We start from the raw sequence: 18,031 nt of genomic DNA, 5'->3' as shown, positions 1-18,031 counted from the left end.
TGACAAAGTTAGGGAAAAAAGACTTCTGGTAATTAAATCAACAAATACAACAACTAAGATTACTGAAAGAAAACACAAGGTCGAACAGGCACTTAAAGACTTTCCATTACTTAACACGCGGTCAACTTCAAATGGAAATGTTGTAGACTTTGCTAACAAAACGATCAGAAAGGAGCCAGCAAACAAAATTCAGACATTGGTTGGTGATACTGAAACGAGAAAAATCGGAAAACTAAAACCAAAAATAATGGTATGCAATGTATACAATGATGAAGATGAAGTAGTGAATGCCTTGATTCAAAGAAATCATTACCTGGACCAAATGCAAAACACAGTAAAGAAGATAAGTGTGGTTCAAGAAAAATGCTGCAGGTGGGACTACCCACTAAGTGTTGAAATGTGATCCCGAAGTTCGAAAAGCTATTCATGATAATGGTGACAAAGTTATGCTGCGATAGGGTGGGTACCTGAGACATGCGTGATAGGTACCACATAATAACCTGCTACTGGTGTCAGAGGTATGGACATGTTGAAAAAGATTGCAAGTTTAAAACTGATGATAAAATCTGCGAGAAATGTTCAGGAAAACATTCCACCAATGAGTGTAATTCGCATATGTCAAAGTGTATTAAATGTAGAAAGTTAAACAAGCTATATGACCACATAGTAAATTCAAGAAATTGCAAAGCTTTTGACTTGGAATTGAAAAGACTAGCAGAAAATACTGATCATGGATACTAGGGATGCTATAAACTGTAGCTACGTAAATATAAAATCTGTCGGTAATAAAACTCTTCAAATTCGAGAATTGATAAACGAGAAATATTAGCAAATAATAGCATTATCTGAAACATGGTTAAAAACTTTGACAAGGCTAAGCTCACTGAAATAACCTCCACACAAATATCTTCTTTCAAATTACGAGAGAGGGTAGGTCTGGTGGGGGGTTGGACTCTTTATTCATAAAGGTTACTCAAATCTCAAAATGTTAAAAAGAACTAGTTTAATAAGCTTTAAATATATAGAAATAAACTTTACGCAAAAAATAGAAAAATATCCATTGTAATAGTTTACAAACCTCCGAGAACAAATACTAATATCTTCTTAAAAGAATTCAATGCACTCATTGAGATGATTATCATGGTGAGAAATGAGCTAAATATTTATGGAGACTTCAATCTCTGGATGGATGACGCATCAAATCTTGATGCTTTGGAAATTAGTGAGTTATTGGAATCATATCAATTGGTGAATAATGTTTACTGTGCAACTACTTCAACGGGGCATACGTTGGACCTAGTTTTGAATGATGGAATGAATAACATTGTTGATATGAAAGTTGATTTGATAATTGTGATAATTAAACCATTGGCCTACATTAGGCTTTATTGATCTAAATTTCTTAACCAGGTGCAACCTGTAATAAAAATAAAATATCTAAATATAATTGCATAATAATAATGACACATCATCAAATAATAATAATAATAATAATAATAATAATAATAATAATAATACACTTATTGTACAGAAGTTAAGTGCATTGACAACCATAACAATCAGTCATAAGGTTAAGCCTAATTCATTAGTAGTTAATATACAAATATAATATTAATATGTATAACAGTATGCGAGTTTAATAGTTTATAATGTAATTAATAATAGGTATTACCTGTTTAATAACAATAATTAGTAGTATCTGATTAATGGAACCACAGTCAAAGGCTAGGGCTATTCACATCTGTTCTGAATCCCAAATGTAAACAAAAGCACTGTTACCAACTGACACAGTAATAGCATGGTTACTTGTATGTAATTTAGTAACTACTATTATTACATTCTCCCCCTTCTATAATTTAATACTTATTCCATATTCAATAATTTAATTATTTGCATAATATTAATCTAACATGTAAAACTCCTAAATCACAGTAGGCATAGAACACACATTACAAATTAAGCCTATGAACTGGCAGGGTAATACGACCTGATCTCCTTAAGGTAGGAACAGGGGGTTCATCATTATGGGTGGGTGTTGGTTCAAGGTTATTTAACGGATTTTGAGCGAAGCAAAAAATCTATTTTTGGGTGAGGTAGCCATGTCGTCCTGGTGGAAGTTCCTTCATAGTAGCTTCCTAGGTTATATTTAACTACAGTTATATATCCCAGAGAATTTTACTTAAGGTATCCAGAATTCTAACTCCTGGCACGAATATCCCTGGCTTTTGCCTTTAGGGATATCGCATAATATCAGAGGACGTATTCTTGACACGCCACATAGCTATCTACACCCCTAATAGTGTTTGCACTTCGAGAGGGGAAAGTGGCAGGAATTGGAGGAGAGCCGTTATTAAGGCATCGCTCTACTCCTACTGTTGAGTACCAGTATGACGTCACGTATGGGCGCCATCTTGTTATTCCTTGTAGCGTTAGCAAGATGCTACAGATATAGTACTTTTGGGATGGATTCATTCAGCCTTTATAAAAGGAGGGTGGGTCCATCAGGACGACATGGCTACCTCACCCAAAAATATAATTTTCGCCTCACTCAAAATCGTTTTTTTAGGCTCAGGCCAAGTCGTCCTGATGAAAGTTTACCAGAGCATTAATGTATCTGTGGATTTCCCATTAGTGTCAATAACCGCGAGATAAATTTTCCTTGGTCATCTAGACCTAGAGACACATGGTGTTACCGTCATACACCACTTCAACTGATCATGGACTATGTCAGTGTTTACTGCCCCCTACAGGGAAGAGTCATGGTAGACTTTAGGAAAAACTCGAGGATTGTAAGTTCATATGAACAATCTAGCTAACAAACCGGTATATTGGTCTCATCATATACTTTGTAAAACAGAGTTTGTATTCTGAAAGGAGTAAATGTATGTATTGACTACTGACACCTCCCCCGGTCTACTTGGTGTGTTGTAAGCAAGGTAGACAGGTTTTCATTTATGTAGGAAAATTGTATAAGTCAGTAATACAATCAGGTATATGAAATCAGTCGTAACCAGGGACTGATACCTGATAAAAACACATAATTATGAGGTTTGCTAGCTCCAGAATAGATATTGTATCTGTTCAGGATATATATTCAATATAAGAAGATAAAATGAATTGCTCTGGTAACTTTATTTATTTAGAATTTTTGGGGCGAAAAGAGACACAAAATTCAGACGTGTATTTATTTATAAACAATAGATAACAAGGTTAAAGTGCCTTTTATAATATAATATAAAACGAAAATTGGAAATATAGTGGAAAGCATAATTAAAATGGTAATAATAGAAATACTTGTTTCACCTGAAAAGAAACGTAAAGCCACTTTAAAGGGAAATATTGTAATATTTCATGTTTCCTTATTTCTGTCGTTACAGTTTATAAACACGCGTAGTTATACGCATAGCACATGTGTAAGTCTTTTATGCTTCTTTCACCTTTATACTTAGAACAGTCCATAGTGTCACTACAGTGATACTTCACTAAACATGTCACTCCGTAGGGAGGGATCATGTACACCCTTCACTAAAAGTCCCGATTAGTGCACTGTTCCTCGCAGTATTTAAGCGGCAGGTTTTAGTACACTACCTGCTGCCACCACGAAATGCTTGATCTCTTGCACTTGCTTCACATAGTATTTGAAGAAAACCCTGGATGACTTCCATCCAGTATACGAGCGAAGACTTTCAAAATTCATATTTTGAAAGAAGTTCAGAGATGAAGCAATTTTTCTCGGATCATGACCTGCGGGTGTGCTGTCTGGATCCGCTCTGTGAATGAAATAGGTGATCTTCGTCCTTAATTGTTTCAAAGACAATGTCAAACCTGAGGTTTCTCCACTAAAAAGCTGTCCTCCCCTAAAGTCTGAAGTTCTACGAAGATAGACTTTTAGGCACTCTACTGGACATAGAGACACATCTTCCTTCAGAGGGCAGATTCTCTAGGGACTCCACCTTTTGGTGGGCAGCTCATTCTTAAGAAAGAGATTCAGTCAGGAAAGAGATTCAGTTCTTCACACTCTGTGAACTGAATGTGGCCCTCATCCCTCGAAAGGGCCACTATTTCGCTAACTCTGGCTTCTGAGGCTAGGGCAAATAAGAATATAACTTTTTGGGTCAAATCCTTCAAAGAGCAGTCTTCATTGTTCAGGGTTGAGGCTAAATGAAGAACCTTATCCAAGGACCAAGAAATGGGCCTCGGGGGTGCTGCGGGCCTAAGGCGAGCGCAGGCCTTAGGGATCTTATTGAAGATTTCATTAGAGAAGTCCACCTGGAAGGCATATAGCAAGGGTCTAGTCAAGGCAGATTTACACGTAGAGATCGTGTTGGCTGCTAAACCTTGTTCATGGAGATGAATAAAGAATGATAAACAGAAATCTGTCAAGATTTCTTTTGGTTTCTTTGCCTTGACAAAGGCAACCCATTTCTTCCAGGAAGACTCGTATTGTCTTCTAGTAGATTTCGACTTACATTCTTCTAAAAAGTTTATACTGTCCTTCGAAAACCTGAACCTTTTCCTGACTGCTAAGGCGAGAAAATCATGAGATGAAGGTTTCGGGTTTTCTGTGATGAAACGGAGACAGTCGACTTCTGCACTTGTTGAGTCAGAACTGGATCCGGCAACGGGACCAGCTTCAGTCGCAGTTCCGTTATCAGAGGGGACCAGATGCTGTTGGGCCACTTGTGAGCCACTATCGCTGCTGTTCCCTGAAAGGACCTCAGTTTGTTGAGGACCTTCAGCAGGAGGTTGGTTGGAGGGAACAGGTAAATCCTGGACTATCTGTTCCAATCTAGGGACATCATGTCTACTGCTTCCGCTAGAGGATCCTCGTACGGGGCTACGTACCGAGGTAGCTTCTTGTTGTCGCTCGTTGCGAAGAGGTCTATCTGCAGTCCTGGGACTTTGCGTAAGATGAAGGAGAATGATCTTGCGTCTAGGGACCATTCTGACTCTATCGGGGTGAGCCTGGATAGAGCGTCCGCCGTCATGTTGCGGAACCCTTGAAGTTGAACTGCTGATAAGTGCCATCTCTTCTTTTCCGCCAGGCGTAAGATGACCAACATCATTTGGTTGATTTGGGGCGATCACGAACCTTGCCGGTTTAGACATCTCATTATCACTTCGCTGTCCAGGACCAGTCGGATGTGGATCGAGCAGTGAAACTTCAGTTTCTTCAGCGATAGAAAAACTGCCATGGCTTCCAGAATGTTGATGTGGAAGGTCTTAAAGAGGGAGGACCAGGTTCCTTGGACTTTCCGTTGGTGAGAGTGGCCTCCCCATCCTTCCTTTGAGGCATCCGTGTGAACAGTGACCGAGGGTGGAGGTGGTTGCAAGGGTACCTTCTTCTTTAGGTGATTGGCCTCCGATCATGGCTTGAGAAGTGATCGCAGACGAGTTGGTATCGGTCTTGTTAGATCTCTTCGAGCGATTGATGCGTATCTTCTCCAGTCTCCTGATGCATCTTTTAATTGTGCTCTCAGCACTGGGTCTGTCACTGAGGCAAACTGGAGGGACCCCAGTGCTCTCTCTTGTTGCCGTCTTGATATCCGGTCGGATCATAGAAGTCTCTGGACAGATCGCGCTATCTCTCTGCTCTTCTTTGATGGAAGGGAGAGGCGGTGTGACTGTAAGTTCCAATGAACGCCCAGCCATTGGAACTTTTGAGCTGGAGATAGTCGAGACTTTTCCAAGTTGATCTTGAATCCTAGATGTTCCAGGAACTGGATCACTTCCTTGGAGGCTTGCGTGCATTCTGGTTCGGATGCTGCCCACACCAGCCAGTCGTCCAGGTAGGCTATCACCTGAACTCCCTTTATGCGTAGTTGACGAATGACTGCGTTTGCAAGCTTTGTGAATACCCTTGGGGCTATGTTTAGTCCGAAGGGCATGGCTCTGAAGACGTATTGTCTCTTTTGCAGCTTGAATCCTAGGTAGAAGGAAACTTATCGATTGATTGGGACATGCCAATATGCGTCCGCCATGTCTATGGAGACTGTGTATGCCTGCTTGGGCAGTAGGGTCCTTATGTGTTGAAGAGTAAGCATCCTGAACTTGTGGTTCACTATGAACTTGTTGAGTGGTGGCAAGTCTAGAATGACTCTGAGTTTTTCCGAGTCTTTCTTCGGAACACAAAACAGCCTTCCCTGGAACTTGACGGACTTTGCTCTCCTTATGACTCTCTTGTCTAAGAGTTCAAGGACATATTCTTCCAGAATGGGGGTTGAGTGTTGGAAGAATTGAGGGAAAGTCGGTGGAGTTGTGTTCCAGCTCCAACCCATTCCATTTTTGATCAGGCTGTGGGCCCAGGGATCAAAGGTCCAACGATCCCAGAAAGAGAAAAGTCTCCCTCCTACCGGAAGCATCTCATTTAGAGTGCTGGTTGGAGGACTTGCCTCCTTGGCCACGTCCACCCTTGTTGCCCCTGCCTCTTGAGGGGCGTCTAGAGGAGCCTCGAAAGGACCCTCTAGACTTCAGCCGAAAGGTCGTGGATTGCCGGAGTAAAAACAGGCGACTGTGTCGCTAGTTGCTGGGGTACCAATTGGTACGTGGTGGGTGGTTGTGCCACCGTCTGGGACACCGTGGCCACGGAAAGTTGTTGTTGTTGTCTAGGTGGGCGAGAGGGCGCTCTTGGTCTCTTAGTCTTCCTTTTAGGTTGGGGACCCTCATCTGGTGAAGACTTTCTCTTCGTCGACAAGCCCTACTTTTGGAGAAGATTTCTATTCTCCGTGGCAGCTTTGTCGACCTCTTTGACCACTTCACTTGGAAAGAGGTCTTTACCCCAGATGTTGGAAGATATCAACTTCCTTGGTTCGTGCCTCACCGCAGCCGAGGCAAACACGAACTCTCTACAAGCCCTTCTGGCTTTGATAAAGTTGTATAGGTCCTTGGTAAATATTGCCAGGTGAGCCTTGGCAAAGACCATGTATATGTCTGGGGTTAGGGAGACGCTTGCCATCGTCTCCAGTCCAGTCTGAAGAGACATTGAGGCGGCAAGCCTTTCCTTCGTTTCCTGCTCCCTACGCAGGTGAAAGTCTGACAACTTAGGTAGGTCTTCACCAAACTGACGTCCGGCAATGTCGGCCTCCAACTTCCCGACTAAGACGGTACTAAAAACGTCCTTCTAGTCAGCATCGTTTGATGGTAGGGCAAGGGAGAACAGCCTACACTCTTCGAGTGTGGGGCAAGGTTTTCACACCTCGACTGCTTTTAAGGCCGCCTTAAACCCTTTTTCCATAAAGAGGAAGGCACGGGTAAAAGAAGCAACGAAGGATGGGTGCTTCTTACTCAGAGCCGGCACTTTGGAGCTAGTGAAGGCCCTCTCCTTCAACATGCTGGTAAACAAGGCCTGAGCTTTGGGGAGGTCAAGGATTATGACCTCTTTCGGCTCTGTCTCCTCTTTCGAAGGAGATTCCGTTCTCAGAAGAACATAGCAGTCTGGGTAGGCCCCTTTACTGGGCCAGAATTCACCGTCTTCAACTGGGACTATGCCCAGCTTGTCGGAGAGGAAGATCTTACCTCCTGACATGGGCATGTGCTCAGCATGCCTCCATAGGTTGACGTCCGAGAAAGGGGGAAGGTCCTTAACGTTAAGCTTCTTTGGAGCTGCACGAAAAGCTACGAGTTGGTGCATCTCCGACCGTAGCGCAGCTTCGTTCTCGGTTGACTGCTTCTTCAAATCCTGGAACATAGAAAGGATAGAAGTTAATGTTTGGCTTATGTCAGCCAATTGAGGGGCAGAGGAGGTCGAGGGGATGGGCTCTGCCACCGGAGCTGATGAAACCGAAACTATTTCGGATCCTTCGTCGTTGGTCTCAGGAGCCAATACAGACTCTTGCTCCTGATCTTCGGCAAGAAAACTACGTTCAGTGTTTTCTGAAACGACTGACATGTTGTTTTCTAGCTGGATGTCCTTCATGGCATCCGATACATCCGATTCTATCCGAATCTGGACGAGGGGGATCTCTTGAGTGAGGTTGCGGGATTACTGCATCTGAAGATGCCCTAGGGAAAAGACAGGCCCTCATCTTTTCGTTAGGAAGGTAGGGCCCGGTGGTGTTCTTTGGGAAACCTCTGACCCATTTACGCAGCTTCTTTCTTGCTGCATCCCTTGACTCAGTAGACTTTTGGTCATCAAAAGCCTCAGTAACCAGATTGGAACAAACGTCACATACCTGGGGGTCCCAATACTTCAGAGAACCCGACGTCGCTGCACAGTGTGCGTGCGTCCTGCACAGTCCATGGCCGCAGAAGTCCTTGCTGCGGACATTATAGAAGTGATTCCCACACTTGGGATGGTCCTCCTGTAAAGAAAGGAAAGGCAGATGAGTATTCGGTGAATTATCTCACAAAATTCCTTATACAATGTTATGTATATGTTTAGCTTAGGATAGGTAAGCTAGAAAGGAAGAAGGAAAGACACCTACGTGTGTTTCCTGTTCAGCTAATTGCTATAACCTCCCTCAAAATTGAATTCCGGGGTATTTCTAAAGATAGAAATATTATTAGATCTTTATCCTTCAGGATATATAGAGGTGTAACTTAACACTGTCTTCTGGAATTCAATATTGGGGATTGAATGTAATGATCACTGTAAATTAAAGAAAGAACTCACTTTCTTTATATCAAGTGGCCTCACAATAGGCTGCCCATGAAACACAGTGTAGGTTAGAAAATGTATGGGCTACCGGACAAACTATACTGTGGTTTTTTTATTGCAGTATGATCTATATTGCAATTATAGTGACCACTGCACAGTCATATACTGTAGTACCTGCCGACATACGCCGGCATGTTGGTTCCTGGGTTTAAGTTAGAAGGTATACTGCCTTCTAGTGGTAATGGGCGGCAGACTGCCGGCTGTTGTAGGTCGCCGGCCTCCAGGAGGCCGCCGACATTCGGTGGTCTCCGTCAGCCGGCGGCAAGAGATAAGTCATCAGACAGTTGTTCGACCAGCTGCTGGAAGTCAGCATAGCTGCCGGCAGGTAGCCGATGGGTCGCCGACCGTCGGCAACCCATACCAGCCGGCGACAGTACAATCTGTCAGCGGTCTGTAGTCCAGCCGGCTGCCGGCGGCCTCATGGCTGCCGGAAGTTGAAACCCAGGATACTAGTGGTAAGAGAGAGAGAGAAAGCATGGATGAGGGGGCGTGTAAAGGCTCAGCCTTACTGCCCTCCATCCAGAATGAGGGTTCATATAGAAGGGGGAAATGCAACATTCAGGCTTCCATCCAACCACAACCCCACCGATCTCTGCCGGCAGGGTTATGGAAGGCAGACCAAGAGAGGACTGAAGAACACTCAACAGGACGGTAGGAGCTCCACCGGTAGCCGGCACAGCCGAGCAGCCGACAGAAAACCCGAGCCAATCCCACAACCTACCAACACTAGGGTCGATTGTAGGATGATGGCCAAGGTATGTGAAGGTTAGGCCATCACTAAAGGACAGAGAGGGGAGGGGTGAGGGTCCTGTAGGGTGAGGGAGGAGCCGGCAGGTTCTACCTCACCTAACAAGACTCCGTTCCAGTATTAGAACTATCCAAAGAGGCCAGGGAATTCGATTCCCTAGCCTAGGGCTAGCCCAATACAGAAAGAGATTGGCAGCACCCTCGCTGCTGTCTCAGACGGTAGGAACAGAGTCTAGTGTCGGAGTCCCCCAAGCAATAGAAGAATTCTATTCTTCAGCTTAGGTTCTGCCAGCACAGGACTGTCTGCTAGGCCACAGGGAGGAGGCATATCATATCATATAATGCCTTCAGGTGAGGCCTAGGGAGGTCTAGCCTCCTGCGTGTGTAGCCTAACCTGACCCGGGATTTCAATTCACCTTGCCAGTTGGCAACCAACCACAGACGGAATACTCTGATGTTCTGACCAAACCCAAAACCAGAATCTGCGGTTAAGGGAAGGGGCAGAAACACCCTAGCCTAGATTTACCTGAATGAAATTCAAGGCAAAGCTGACTAGGGTTCAGCCTAAGCTAACTCAGAGGGAGAAGAGATTGCTCTTAAATCTTCTAGGGAGATTAGTATCACTTTATAAAAGACTAGGAGGTATCATTCTCCACTTAAATAAGGCAATACAAGAGCAATCGGGGACATGTATAAAAGTATACTAAAGCCCCTAGGCTAGTAGCCTAGAAGCAGTGAGAATCGATTACCTAAATCACCGAAACTCTCTCATATACTATCTTTGGAAGAGGAAAATTTATGCAGTAATATCTTATATGTATAAAATATTGCCTAAAGCTTCAATAAATTACCACACTAGGAAAACTATATCATGCATGAAAGCAATGGCTAGACGCCTAGGCTAGGAAGCTTAGCGCAAGTGAGGATCGGTTACCTAAATCGCCGAAACCACGATACTATCAGCATAATATAAAATTTCCTAGCTATAAAGGCTAAATAGCTAAATTTATTAAATCAAAATATACCGGGAAGGTCGTTCTGGCTGACTAAATGACACATGCATAGCGAACGCCAGCGTCCATGATGCCTTCGGTTAGGCAACAGCTCTTGTTACGTTAATTAAACCTTGAATCGAGGAAAAAACTGGCAAGAGCTTACATTTATACAAAATAAAGATAATACTTAACTTTCCAGAAGCAGATGAGGCTGGAGAAAGCATCATAGCAGTAAATAATCCAAAAAATAGTGAGAGAGCACTGGGAAACACTAAGTATTTATCGCTATGAAAGAAGGAATAAAAAGATGGCGCCCGGATGTGACATCATACTGGTACTCAACAGTAGGAGTAGAGCAATCCCTTAATAACGGTTCTCCTCCAATTCTTGCCACTTTCCCCTCTTGAAGCATAAACGCTATTAGGGGTGTAGATAGCTATGAGGAGTGTCAAGAATACGTCCTCTGATATTATGCGATATCCCTAAAGGCGAAAGCCAGGGATATTCGCGCCAGGCGTTAGAATTCTGGATACCTTAAGTAAAATTCTCTGGGATATATCACTGTAGTTAGGAAGCTACTATGAAGGAACTTCCATCAGGACGACATGGCCTGAGCCCAAAAAACCCTTTAGAAGATTCTTTTGGCTGTTCTCCAGGACCAGGAAGTGACTGTTCAACAGATAAAGGAGACTCAGCTGGAGATGAATGCTTGATTGAGGCAGTAGTCTTCCTTCCATGTGGGTAATTAACATGTGCATAATTAGGATTAGTCTGCAAGAGCTCTATTCAGCCACCAATGGAACATTTTTAGAATTGCGAATATGCCATTTTAGGAGTACTGGTACTGGTTCACATAACCAAGATGGTAAAGAAGCTTTGGCAGAAGAGCGGCGGGCATAGTTTTGTAATCTCATGTGGAGTAGCATTCGTAGCTGTTGATAAGAGTGAGCAGCATAGTTTTGTAATCTCATGTGGAGTAGCATTCGTAGCTGTTGATAAGAGTGAGCAAATTGAGTGTAGGCCATCTGGCAACACTAATTGCCAACACTTCACAGGCAGACCCCTTGATTTCAAAGCTATGGTAATTGTCTTCCAAATTATGCCATTGAATCTTTAAACCTCTCCATTACCTTTAGGAGTGGTTCTACTACATGTTATAGGACCCTTACTATTTAGAAAATCTTGCAGTTCCTTGTTGATGAAGGATGCACCTCTGTCAGAGTGCACATAAGCTGGCATGCCAAATACATATAAAAAAAAAGCTAAGTCATGGCATTACAGTTGAGGTATAGACAAGGGAATACAAATGGGAATCTAGAATATTCATCAATAATATTAAGAAAATATTTGTTCTTGTTACTACTGGGTATAGGTCCCTTGAAATTAATGTTCAATCTTTCAAATGGCTGAGTGGCTTTTATCAACTTACCATTATCCACTTAAAGAAACATAGGCTATTTTTCGGGACATACCTTGTAGAAAGCAATAGCCCTTTTCACATCATCTACTGAATATGGTAAATTTTAGTTTTCCCAAAATGATATAACCAAGTTACTTCAAAATGGGACAATGCTTCATGTAAACTGAATAAGGAAGATTGATCACTTACTGTCACACCATAATATGCTCTTGAAAAAGTGTCAGGTGGAATATTCTGATCACCTGGACGATAAATTATATCAAAATCATAACAAGCAAATTCCATTCTCCAGCGTGTGATTTTATCATTCTTTTTCTTACTTTTATGTTTGTTGTCAAACACAAATCTCACTGATTGTTCGTCAGTTTTAATTGTAAAATGGTGACCAGTCAAGTAGTGCCTCCAGTTACGAATGGCTTCAATGATGGCTTGGGCTTCTTTCTCGATGGCTGCATGTCATTTCTCCAGTCCATGCAGAGTTCTTGAGAAGAATGCCAGTGGATAACCCATTTAATTTAGAACAGCAGCTATAGCCAATTAAGACGCACCAGTTTCCCCTTCAAATGGGAATAACTCATCAATAGCTTTTACCACTGAATTTTCAATATTATTCTTCAGGCTATGAAAAACTTTTACTGCAGCTTCTGTTATTGGAAATGAGGTATTTAAACTGAGTGGATGTACTTTAGCTGAATAGTTCACTATCCATTGAGAGTAGTACGCAAATAGTTCAAAGTGTTGTTCGCAACGATTTCCTATTTGTAGGCATGGGTAAATTATACAACGGTTGCAGTTGTTTTGGATCAGGCCTTAAATTACCATTCTCAATGACATATCCTAGAATATTCAGGCCCTTTGTTGAAAGCATTCATTTCTCTTTATTGTAAACAAGGCCTCTTTTCTTAGCTACATCCATGAACCTGGTCAGACTTTCATAGTGTTCTTCTTAGGTCAAGCCGCAAATAGTGATGTTGTCCAGGTAACCCTAGGTACTTTTCAGTTTCTCATTTGCAATGAAGGAGTCCAAAATTCTTTGAAAATAAGTTACTTCATTAGTGACTCCAAATGGAATACGTGTGAACTCATAAAGTCCACCACAGGCTTGAAATACTGTATAGGGTCTATCCTTCTCTATTATAGGTACTTGATGATAGGCAATTTTAAAGTCAATGGTACTGAATACCGTGCATTACAATGAATAAGGGTTTGTGTGAAAAAATTTTATGGCTTATGTGTTAAAAAAATACATGTTACATTCAAAATTGTCATTTACATTCATTGTAATATTTAGTTAGTAAGCCTCAAGCGGGCCCCCCCCCCAAAAAAAAAGAAAATATTTAATCTGTTATCTCTCTTAACAGGTAATTGCAACAATATCCTACACTCATTAGGGAGTCAAGTAGAGGTGTGAGAGAGTAGCTATTACAAGCATTAGAATACGGGAGTAACAATACCCACTAGTATTGGAGTAATATTTCATAATCCTGCACCTGTTTACTCCGGTGGTCAGACTGTAACTGGCTATGTCCAAGTGATATGTGATAATCCCAAATCTTGTCGAGAGTAGCGGTGCCTTGAACACAGTGTCAGATCATATGCTAGAAATTTATTATACGGTGATATCCTTTCTGATTGAGTGTTTACGTGCTGACTGTACTCTTGTATCAATTCAAGCTGCACTTTATAAAGCACAAGTAAACATATACTTTGCAAGAGATATATATAATGTGAAAAAAAAACTTTGAGAGAGTTAGCTTCTGTGTAACGTCTGTGTTATTCAGTATACAAAGCTTATAAAATACAAATACCATTGATTTTTTTTTGAGCGCCACGTGAAGCATTATGCAGGGATTTGAACTTTCACATTGACAGAAATTCCAAAGTGTGAGGGGATTTGACAAAACTATTGTGAATTAGCCTGGCTGTGACGAAATGAATGCAAACTGGATTACCTCATCCTGGGGACTTTGTACTGTATTCATACAGTGTCCAATATGTGGGCAGTTCTTTTTTCCTATCATTTGTTAATCTTGTTATTGTGAGGCTCAAGTGTAAAGGGATACTATTTTTTTCTTTCAATGGCAGCCTAGAATTTTTTTCCATTTATCCTAATGTTCCTAAAGTTTACTTATGCGTCACGAGATCTTACCTAAAGAAGATAAAGCTATTTATTATTTCTGTTGATTTTCACGACCTGTTTAGTCAGCAAGCTCTTCTAGGAAAAGAACACTCCAAAATCAAACCATTGTTCTCTAGTCCTGGGTAGTGCCATAGCCTCTGTACCATGGTCTTCCACTGTCTTGGGTTAAAGTTCTCTTGCTTGAGGGTACACTTGGGCACACTATTCTATCTTGTTTTTTTAGCTTCCTCTTTTTTTTTATTTATTTTTTTTTTTTTTGAAACGGTGTGTTGGGCAGGCTTAATAGAAGGGCCATGGAGGCCTGGTGGTTTATCACGAAGTTGTCTTTTCCTCATCTGATTCTTTTTCTTCTCAAAACTATCCTTACTGTCCTCAGTTCAGTTGAAGTGGCTATCCTGGTGGGTATTTAGCCTTGCATGGTGTATCAGCTTCTCCATGTTGACCAGTTTTTCCGACTTTGCCCAGTACAAAAAATTGAAGGGTGGTGCCCAGTGCCCAGTTCTCTTAAGTATTTTCCTTTTGCCTAGATTTATGGGTATTCCACCATTTTATCTTTTTGTGTAGTGAACGTTGGAGTGTGGTTGGCATTCGGACACTAACCATTCTGCGTGCTACATCTGGCCACAGTCCACTAACCACTACAATGTGAAGCTATTTTATTAAGTGTCGTCAATACATGGCAATGGATAGCCATCAAGTAAATTAAACTTATAATACTTTTAGAATAATCCACTGTTAGACATGTTTTTCTAGATTCATTCTTCACTACAACCACTTGAGCCATCCAGCCATCCAAGGTCAGTTTCTTGATACAATGATTCTCTGAGAAGTCTCTGCCCTTCTTTTTTAATGAACTTCCGGTTTGGAAGTGAGTAGTGCCGTGACTTGGAGGCGATGGATGTGCAACCAGGTTTCAAATTAGCAAAGAGTTCAGGAGGATCTACCTTTATAGTACTTAGACCACAAACAACTAGAGCAGGTAGATCACCTCCATACTTTAGGGTTACACTATAATGCAACTTTTGAAAGTTTTGACCCAGAATTATGTCAGAACAGAGTTTTGGAAGAATGAACAGGGTGACAACCTGATAATCTCTGCCACCGATGTGAAAATTCACGTTACAAAAACCTGTTTTAACTGACAAAAGAGCCAATACCATTGACGCTTCACTACGATTCTTTTGCACTTTCAACGACAATTTTTTGACAATATTCGGATGCACAATGCTTATTGAGCTCCCACTATCGATCAAGCCGTCCACTGAGGTTCCATTCACGGACATTTTAGTAATGTCTTTGGACAAGCATGAGGGAGTTTCTGCAGAAGTAATAGCGGCTAGAAATAAAGAATCATTTCTATTTGTAGCGGTGGAAGAATCATCAACATGTCTACTAACAGTAGCAGTCTAGCAGAAAACTTTAGAAAAGTGACCCTTCTTTTGACATTCATGACAAATTGATTCACATGCTGGACATTCCATCCTGAGATGCTTAGGATAGCCACAAAAAATAACATTTAGTGGCTGTATTACTTGTTGGAGGCGTAGCAGCAGCAGCTAGTACAGTAGTTTCAGGGGCATCATCAGCTGGGGTTGGGTTAATATTTGCACTCAATAGTTTTTTAGACTGGTTTGTAGCATAAAATTAAGAATTCTTTTCAGCCTACTCGAAAACCCCTGGCTTGGTCAACAGCTGGTGATAAGTCTAAAACCTTGTTCTCCAGCAAATACTGTCTGATTAGAGATGATTGCAAACCATTAATGAAGGCATCACAGATAGGCTCTTCACAATGTACACTAGCAGAAACAGATTTGGAATTACAGTCTTTACTTAAAACATTCAACGCTTGCAAATAAAAGTCCGTTTCACCACCCTGCTGTTTACAAGTAGCCAACAAATGTCGGGCAAACACTTCATTTTTGGGTTTGACATAGTGTGCTCTCAGTAATTGAATTGCTTCATCATAACTTGTACAATCAGATATACAAACATAGACTTCAGGAGAAATGTAGTTAATAAGAAAACTTAGTTTATCAATTCATGCACCGTCAGGCTGGCTCATACACTGAAGAAAAATTTGAAATGTTCTTAACCAATGTTTACATTCATGGGTTGCTTTTGGAGAGCTTGGTCTGTCTCCAGTCATTTAGGTTTCAACAGGCACTTCATCTCCGATTCAGGTCAGGTATCGTCGCAGAATTTAGATCAATAAATTTTATATAAAATTTGATTTGACAATTGTGATAATTAAACCATTGGCCTACATCTAGGCTTTATTGATATAAATTCCTTAACCAGGTGCAACCTGTAGAAACAAATAGAATATATAAATATAATTGTATAATAATAATGATCCATAATCAAATAATAATAATAATAATAATAATAATAATAATAATAATAATAATAATAATAATAATACTTCATGTACAGAAGTTAAGTACATTGGCAACCATAACAATCAGTCATGAGGTTAATCTTAATCCATTAATAGTTAACATACAAATATATATATATATATATATATATATATATATATATATATATATATATATATATATATATATATATATATAAACAGTATGAGAGTTTAATAGTTTACAATGTAATAAATAATATATATTACCTGTTGAATAACAGTAATTAGTAGTATCTGATTAATGGAACCACAGTCAAAAGCTAGGGCTATTCACATCTGTTCTGAATCCCAAATGCAAACAAAAGCACTATTACCAACTGACACAGTAATAGCATGGTTACTTGTATGTAATTTAGTAACTATTATGACAATTGTATCTGATAAAAATGTTGAAGAGAAATGTACTATCCCCCCAGTGCGCAAACTTATTACATTCAGTCTATCTAAAGAAACATTTAGTAGTAAAAAAAAAAAAAAAAAAAAAAAAAAAAAAAAAACTTTAGACATAAATCAAAATTTCCTCCTACTGTATTTATTGAAGAAGATACAAAGAAAATAAATGATTCTACCAACATTCTCTGTGATCATGATGACCAACGTCTGTTGAGAGCTAAGTGTGCTAACTGTCTTACCACCACTTATAATAAAGTGAGTAAAAGTGAATAAGATACCATGTGTCCACTGATGGACAAGACTATAACTGTTAAAGACCCGCTGCGTCTCTTTCAGTAGCAAGACCCTAGAACTTTGTAATTTTGATGTACCATCAAGGAGCCCTTAGAAGAATTTGAACTTGAATTCAATTTGTAATTTGTGTCTCTAACATTTTTAAGATAATTCAACGCTACCGTAGCTGATAATTGATGTGCTCGATAGTATGTGAATTAATGTTTGTTAAATACACGAACTGTAGAAAAAGATACGGAATAACATCTGTCATTATCCTCGTTTCTCATATTTTTGTTTCTTAAGTCACAGTTACCACACGGCCACGTGGCAAAAGTGGTAACTGTGGCTCAAGAAATAAAATATTTGGGAAACGAGGATAATGACAGATGTTACTCTGTATCTTTTTCTACAGTTCGTGTATTTAACAAACATTAATTCACATATTATCGAGCACATCAATTATCAGCTACGGTAGCGTTGAATTATCTTAAAAACGTTAAAGTCACGAATTACAAATTTTAATTTATAGTTCAAAATCTTCTAAGTGCTCCTTAATGGTACATCGAAGTTACAAGTTCTAGGTCTGGCTACTGAGAGGGACACAGCGGGAAGTTAGAAAGTTAATACAAACTACATTATGAAAATGGATGTTTGTAAGGCCGGGATCAGCCTCAGACGATGGGACGGTACTCTCAAGCTCTACTGAAACTCTTCTGATTTTTTGGCCATACTTTCTCCTCATGTGTGGCAAGATCCGGATGGGGTACCATGGGTGTCCACTGGGGTTTAGGTATAGAAGGTGGCGGTCCCAGTTCTGCTGTGATTTGCACTTCCGCTTGCTGTCTCATCCCCGTAGCCAAGACCTGTGGGAAAAGGATATGACTCAGCAATGTGACAGATCAGCAACACGTGGTTGTCGCGGATCAAGCAATTCAGAGCTTCGAAGGCACAGGTCAACAGTTTTGTGCCTGCATTCGTCTCGTTA

The 18,031-nt window shown here is 40.7% G+C and overlaps 2 protein-coding genes across 2 annotated transcripts in view; one reads left to right on the top strand and one right to left on the bottom strand.

Moving 5' to 3' along the window:
- Nucleotides 1–18,031, top strand: part of LOC137646997 (trehalase-like) — a 328,032-nt gene that overhangs the window by 3,300 nt on the left and 306,701 nt on the right. The gene's annotated exons all lie outside the window — the stretch shown is intronic.
- The window catches only part of LOC137646998 (speedy protein 1-B-like), a 920,935-nt gene continuing 920,519 nt past the window's right edge, over nucleotides 17,616–18,031 (bottom strand). The window contains exon 8 of the mRNA XM_068380096.1: nucleotides 17,616–17,909. Within this exon, the coding sequence (XP_068236197.1) occupies nucleotides 17,833–17,909 (77 nt within the window). The 3' untranslated portion in view covers nucleotides 17,616–17,832. The remainder of the gene's footprint in view (nucleotides 17,910–18,031) is intronic.

This window comes from Palaemon carinicauda, chromosome 9 (assembly GCF_036898095.1).
Source record: "Palaemon carinicauda isolate YSFRI2023 chromosome 9, ASM3689809v2, whole genome shotgun sequence".
In the NCBI taxonomy this organism is placed as follows: domain Eukaryota; kingdom Metazoa; phylum Arthropoda; class Malacostraca; order Decapoda; family Palaemonidae; genus Palaemon; species Palaemon carinicauda.
The sequence above is the reverse complement of the archived record's forward strand: the minus strand, read 5'-3'. Positions and strand labels throughout refer to the sequence as shown.